This window comes from Montipora capricornis, chromosome 8 (genome assembly GCF_036669925.1).
Source record: "Montipora capricornis isolate CH-2021 chromosome 8, ASM3666992v2, whole genome shotgun sequence".
NCBI lineage: Eukaryota > Metazoa > Cnidaria > Anthozoa > Scleractinia > Acroporidae > Montipora > Montipora capricornis.
The window spans coordinates 53,753,866-53,761,365 of record NC_090890.1 but is presented as its reverse complement, the minus strand read 5'-3'; the positions used below and the strand labels follow the sequence as shown (position 1 = coordinate 53,761,365).

Genomic DNA, 7,500 nt, shown 5'->3' with positions numbered 1-7,500 from the left:
CGGTCGTAATAATGCTTGCCTTTGTTCTGGGCTTTCTGAAGCTCGGTGTGCGCCAGCTTGAGGGTATCTTCAAGCTTCTCGCGTAGCTCAAACACATACTGATAGCTGTTCTTTACTTCAGGCTCCTCCAGCTCTTTCGTCCAAAGCTCTTTGAGAATAAACATCGGTCCTCGGACAGCTCTTCCATACAGCAACTCAAACGGCGAAAAACCAGTAGACTCCTGAGGAACTTCACGATATGCAAACAGCAACGGGTTAATATAGCGATGCCACTGTCTTGGCTGTTCGCTGCACAATCTCTTTAACATGCTCTTCATTGTTCCATTAAACTTTTCCGTCAGGCCATTACACATAGGATGATATGGTGTGGTGGTGAGCTGTTTAATGCTCAAAAGCCGCGTCACTTCCTTCATACACTCAGAGACGAACTGCGTACCAAGGTCACTCAAGATCTCTTCAGGCACTCCCAAACGACTAAAGATATCCACCAACGCTTCCGCCACAGTTTCAGTATCAATGTTCTTCAGCGGGACAGCTTCAGGATAACGAGTTGCGAAGTCGACCAATGTCAATATATATCTATGACCGTCCTCACTCGGGGGAACAATAGGTCCAACCAGGTCGATTGCTACTCTCTTAAACGGCTTGTCAATTAATGGCATCTTCTCTAGGGGAACCTTCGGTACGGATCCCTTGTTAACTGTCTTCTGACATACATCGCAGGACTTGCAATAACGAGTCACGTCCCCTTGAATGCCTGGCCAATAGAACGCGCTTTGAATCTTATCAGTCGTTTTCTTTATTCCCATGTGACCTCCCATGATCGATCCGTGCGCTAGTTCCATTATTCGACTTCTCAGCTGCACAGGAACCATAACCTGCTTCAGGGGTTTACCTCCGTTCACATAAGGGTGCTTGTAGACGCGGTACAGAACTCCACCTTTCACTTCAAATGAAATCTCAGCCTGGCCTCTCACAACTACATCATCTTTCTCCCAAAATTTCTGTAGGCTCTCGTCATCACGCTGCATCTGCTTGAGCTTTTCTCTATCAACTACAGGACCTTCTTTGATATCTGGTACCTTCAACGGAATATGTTCTCCAGCTTTCTTAACTTGACTTCTCGTGGTTACAGCACAAGCTTCTTGTACAGGAACTTGCCAGCTTGGGTCTGGGTCGTCAGCGGCTCTTGCGCCTGGTACATTACCAATAATTAAATCATAAACAGCATCGGGAAGACACTGCGCTTCTACTTGGCCCTTGAGATAAGGTGTATCAACATCAATCTTTGCGATGGGAACTTTCCTTGCCGTATTGTCAATGAGCAGCATAACATTAAATTCGCCAGTAAACTGATTCTCAGACACAAGGTCCCTCTTTACTACAATTCCACTACAACCAGTATCTCTCAGGACATCAACAGGCTTCTCTCCAACTCTACCTTTCACGACAGGCATTTTACTTCTCACTCCAGTCAACGGTTCAACACAAGCACTACTCAACAATGGAATCTTCTTACCACAGGCTAACAGCAACTTATCATCTTTAATACAGGCCTTAACTTCTTCATCAGTAGGTTTAACCTCAGGTGGCTGAACTAAACAACTGGCACTCACTTGACCACGCTGCACAGGGTTACCATCCCTACTTTGTCCTCCTGATCTGCGTCCACCTGATCGACAGTTTCTAGCCTCATGTCCCTGCTTACCACATAGGAAACACTTTCTTGTTAGGGTTGGGCAGTTGACAGCTTTATGACCTCGGGTGTTGCACTTAAAGCAATGCAGAGCTGGTGGATTAATCTGCATGTTCTTCGCTTCGTCCCTCTCAGGCTGTACTGTTGGCTTTCTGCTCGCTGAGCTGAACAAATGTTTACCATGAGCCTCCAAGTACTGGTCAGCGATCTTCGCAATCTTTGCTAGAGTCTCAGGTGCCCTTTCTCGCAGGTGAATTGCCAAATCCTTAGGACAAGAGTCAATAAATTGTTCTTTCACGATCAAGTCCTTAAGACCATCAAAGGATTGCGCAGTATCCGAAAGCTCTAGCCAACGTAACAGGTATCTGTCCAGTCGCACAATAAACTGCTCCGGACTTTCGTCAACTTCTGGTTTGGATGCTCTAAATTTTCGACGATAGCCGTCTTCGGTAAGGTCATATCTCTTCATTAACGCAATCTTTACCCTGTCATAATCCTTAGCTGCGTCCTCCGATAGACGTGAATACACTTCTAGTGCCCGTCCAGACAACAGAGCACTGAGCTTCGATGCCCATCCATCTTTTTTCCACTTAGCTGTCTCGGCAAATCTCTCGAACCTCTGCAAATACGCGTCCAAATCGTCTTTACCATCAACAAACGAGGGGAGTTTAGGTGCCTTAGCCCGATCCTCTCTCACTTCAGGACGTCCGTCAGCATTCTCCACAGCCAAACGTGCAATCTCCAACTCGTGTTCTCTTTTTGCCGCTTCAATAGCCTCTTTCTGTTTCAACAGCTCGGCTTCCATCTCCAATTTTCTTAGTTCGCGTTCTTGTCGCCTAGTTTCTCTCTCTTCGTCTTCTCTTCTGCGCTTTTCCTCTTTCTCTTCCTCTTCCTTTCGTTTATCCTCCTCAAGCATTCGATGTCTCTCTTCTCTTTCTTCTTGTTCCTTTCTTCGTTCTTCTTCAAACTGTCTACGCTTTTCTTCTCTTTCTTCCGCTATCTTTTGTTGCTTCTCTACAAACTCGAGCAGCTTTTCTCCTTCCAATCCAAATTCTTTTCCCATCTGCAAAAGCTTTTCCATGTCCATAGCAGTATTTCACAACCAAAACACAATATACTCTCTTGTACAGTTCTTCTTACTCTAGGCGTAACTCCTTCTTGAATTGTCCTTTCCTGGTTTCTGTAGTCAGCAAACAAATGAATTCCTCTCCCGGACAGGCCCCCAATGTTACGAGTTCGTGTGTTTTGAGGAAAGGTAGTTTGCAAACTAAACTGAACGCAGGGTTGTCGGAACAACAACAAGAAGATTTATTCCAAAAATGAACGTAGTTTCCACGAAGTAAAACTCTTAACAGCACGAACTTGATAAACTTACACGGCCTCCGCCAACTTGAATGCACACAGCTTCTGTCACACTTGACTAAACACGGCCAACGCCAACTCTCTTCGCTTGTGAAAAACTAGTTAGAAAAACACTCCGCTTGGACTCGTCTACTTATATACTCTGACAATAAACTTCTAGAACTTTCTAAATTAGTAATCACTCTAATTATAGAAAGATTACAAAACACACCGATTTAGAAAGGCTTACGTACAAACCTAAATATAAACAAACTCGTAACTCTCGCGAAGCTTCTAGAAAGTAACACTTGTCACGCAATATTATTTTTCGTAACACGTTGTACCAAAAATCAAAACAAACAAATGTAGTGGAATGCCAAGGTCCCGACCAAATGCAATTGCATTGAAGAGTAAGAAGAGTTATCAGTTACTGTTGAGATTTAATTTAAGCAGCTATGAGTGACTTGCTAAGTAACTCAAACAAATCTCTATGCAGTGACCAGGTGCATATCTTTATATATTGTTGACTGTTGTTTATACGGAGCAATAAACTTGCAGATCGTGAAGACTTGTGAGTCATGAGAACATCTTTTCTGGGAGTTGAGTTATTTTATTGTTATGAAGATAAATTATATGACTACCTACGTGAGCAAGCAAGATAAACCAAATCCTGCGCTGACATTGCCTACCCGAGCGAGCAAGATGGAGCTCTCTTGCCCGCTCGGGGTTTCTCCCTTGGTCCCGCAAGATCAAAGATCATTTTTTGGTGTTTTATCGCATATAATAAATCCTTTACTGACCAAGCTTGTCCGGTCAAGATGGCTGGATATTGGCCAAAATCCAGCCATCTTGACCTTCTGCTTAAGTTGGTCAATATCATGAAAGCATGGAAAGAAATTCATAAGGAACCTACTGCAAAGCTAAGTAAAGGTAGGTGGAACGTCAAATCAAAGAGAAAGCACAGGACAGTTTGCTATTTTGATAATGATGACAATAATGATAATAACAATAATAATGATAATAATAATAATAATGATGATGATGATGATAATGATGATGATGGTGATGATATGAAATAGAGAATACTTGAAATATGGTAAACGTTTCTCACAGAAGAATGAAGGTTTTTTTTTTAACCAAATGCAGTTTGAAAATCGTCTAAAGACTAAGAAAATTGTCGCCTGTACTTGCATTTTTGTACCGAACTTGTGGGATACACCTTCACTCACAGAGTCTCAACTCACTTGTACTCGACAAAAGGGCGGTTGTTCAAGTGTTTCTCTACGACAATGATCACCGTCTCGAGCTGTTCGAAGCTCTGGATTGTTCTGCCCAATGTCTTATAGAGAGTCTTCTTTACGTCCTTGTACAATCGCTCATAAATTCCTTCCCTCGTGCACCATGGGGATCTGGAAAGGTTGATTTGCCATGTGATGCATTCTCTCGCAAGGTGGTCTTGCAGCCTCTCGCTCTTCCTTATCTTCTTTACCCAGCTTGTGGTAGCCTTGAATACCGAGGCTTTTTCTGAAGTCTTGTCTTTCTGGTATTTAACGAGTTCAGTTTTCTTCGAAACTCTTCGGCCGTCTGTCACCTCCAGGTACACCGCTCTCGAGATGGAACAAGTGAAGAGCAAGACGTAGCACTTGCCTAGCTCCTTCTTGGTGATTTTGTACTCAAGTGGACCAGCGAGATCTACTCCCATTGTCTCGAACGGTCGCCCATCTTTCGTCCGAAAGCTCGGCATTGCGGCTGTTGTTGTGGATCCGTACGGCTAGAAGCTGAATAATTTGCAAGTGTTGCATTGACTGATTACCTTCTTAACCTTAGGAATGACCATGTCAAGCAAGTAGCCAAATTTCTCTTCGCCTGAAACCGGTCGGCATTGTACTTGCATGATGAACATATTCTGAAATCGGACCCAATCTGATGATGTGCCCTTGAAGGGTGTGATCCTTAAATACAACGTTTTATGAAAACTGCTCTTTTGCAGTGTTTCCAGCAGTTTTCCAGTGAAAACAGGAAAAACGTTTATCATACGAAAAATAAAAAAAGAAATTACAGTGACATTGCAAAATGGGTATTGACTGGGGTACTTAAGCTAGGTATAGCATGTGATTAGTCATTCTAGGTCGACACCGTTTACCCTCAATTTTCGAGATTTGGACTTCTAAAACCTTTTGTAGGATGGGTTCTTTATTTCTCTAGCTGGCCCATGTCTCTTACCAAGAGCGGACAGTTTTTGTGCGGCCTCAGTTTTTAGTTCCACTTCTTATCTTCGGACGGCTCTTTGTGTATTCGTCTTCTAGAGGTTACGATTGCCAATTCAGTGCTTCCTGTGGTTTTAAACCCCGCAGTGCGGCAATGCGTTTGGTTCGAGGAATACGTCTCCATTTTTCCCGCAGTCTTCTTGTTTTTTTTGTATCCGGTAATGCCGCTAGTTTTATATTTCCGGTGCAGTATATTGTGTGAAACATGACTGTCTTATTCAATTTATGTTCGCCAATAGTTATGGATTTCATCCAATATTTACGCTCGTAATGTTACGACAGTGTGCGGCCGAGACTTACAAAATAAACCTAGTGATATATTTCTCTTGCTTTTGTTGCATGGTGAAGCTGAAATACATGTGTCAGTCCTATGTGCCCGTAAATATCAGTTCGCGTTGGTTACAGAAAAAAAAATTACTGGATGTCTACTTAGAACGTGAGCGCCACTTGGCAAAGAAAAACAATTGGATTCTCCCTCCCCAAGATAAAACGGAACTTAAGTGTTAATACAATAAAGTGTGGGATTCACCATAAGTGCGGATTTGATTTTTATACAGACACTTGATTCGGCCGCAACCAAGAACTTTCTCGAGCGAGAAGACACTGGAAACGAGGATGTAAAATGGTATTTTTCTAAAAAATGCCAGAGAGTCTGGGAAAAACACCCTCCGCATTTTCCAATTTCATAATTGCTACTTGAGCAACTGCATTTTAATACTTTAATTTGGCATTAAAATTAAGATCGACTTATTAGGCTCTCAGTGCAGCGTATGAAAATAGATATAATTATACTTGACTAGGTAAAATAATATCAAAGAAAAATCGCGTCATTGGTCACGCAATTTGCTAAATTTGCTATCAGTGCTGCGCTATTTCCCCATTTTTCGTCGTGAAACATCAGAAGTCCTGGGTGTAGGCAATATTTATACTACTTTAGACCTTGTGCTAACGAACGTGCATGAATTTTACACTTCACCACTGGCTTTCCCACCATTCGGTCTCGCAGATCACAGCACTGTGGTAGCTTCTCCGACGTCTGAGAAGGATAATCCAACACCGGTATCAAGAGAGTAGTTACTAAGCGCGCTCAACGGCAAAGTTGTAAGGCAGTGATGGTGAGATATCGAACAGTATTGATTGGCCATTGTTGTTCCCTTCGCTTGGCAGCTGCGAGGATAAGTGGGCCGTATTTCGGCTAAGCCGACGCGCCATGGATGACCCCGAGACTAACGAACTTGATCCGGAAAAACACAATGTCTTTACCAGATAAGGTACGAATTCGACTGTGTTCAAATATTACAAAAATTAGTAAACGGGAGAGGAAAACTTGTAGAGAGAGGTATTACAACATCTAAAGATAAACATCTTAAAAGATGGTGGGAAGAAATGAAGTATCTGAATGGAGCAAAGACCAAGAATGGCGATTTGTGTTTCTGACGAAGGGCTAACGCTCGAAACGTCAGCTTTTAGAATCTCTGTACGGTGGCCAATTTACATTATCAACTCCGTTGATAAAACCAAATTTTTAAATAAATGTCGATCACTTTTCAGGCCTTTACCAAGTGGAGCAGGCTAACTTCGTCAACTCAGCCTTCCTCGAACCTCTAGAGAATATAAGTTGCCAGCTCCGCTTGAAAGTCTCCCTACAGAGGATATTCCAAAGATCCCATGTGTTTCTGAAAAACGCGTTAAAAGAATGCTACTTAAAGTCAACCCCACTAAAAGCTGCCACACTGGACATGATCCCGAACTGGCTACTCAAGGAGTACGCTAATATCTTGGCCTTTCAGATTACGGAGATTCTAAATGCTTCATATAGCCAACGTCGCCTCCCATCTGTTTGGAAAATGCCGATGTCTCACCCGTGCCGAAAAAGAAACCGGTTATTTCTTGATCTGAAGATCCTTGCAAGGAGCTCCAAATTTCGTTTTCCCGGAACCGTCCGTTGAACTGGATGCAGTTGTTATCGATAGAAAAGAAGTAAAAGAAGTAAGTACCGCCAAGTTATTGGGGCTTACTATAAGTGCCAACCTAACATTAAAGAAGCAGTAAAGAAAGCTAGTAAGTGATTATATTTCCTAGTAAAGCTCAACTCGAAAAATTACCTATCTCTAACTTGCGAAAAGATTCCTTGTAGACGACTATCTCAGCCTGCTGTATTAGAAGTTATTATTATAAATCAGACTCACTATGAAA

The 7,500-nt window shown here is 42.6% G+C and overlaps 1 protein-coding gene across 1 annotated transcript; it reads right to left on the bottom strand.

Annotated features, from left to right (window-relative positions):
• Window positions 1–4,277: 4,277 nt before the first annotated feature.
• LOC138014150 (uncharacterized) lies at window positions 4,278–4,781 on the bottom strand. The gene has a single exon (XM_068861169.1). It carries the CDS (start codon window positions 4,779–4,781, stop codon window positions 4,278–4,280), a length of 504 nt encoding a protein of 167 aa, XP_068717270.1.
• Between the last annotated feature and the right edge of the window lie 2,719 nt (window positions 4,782–7,500).

Excerpts from the sequence above, each read along its gene's own strand:
- LOC138014150 (XM_068861169.1), bottom strand. The coding sequence starts at position 4,781 with ATGCCGAGCTTTCGGACGAAAGATGGGCGACCGTTCGAGACAATGGGA.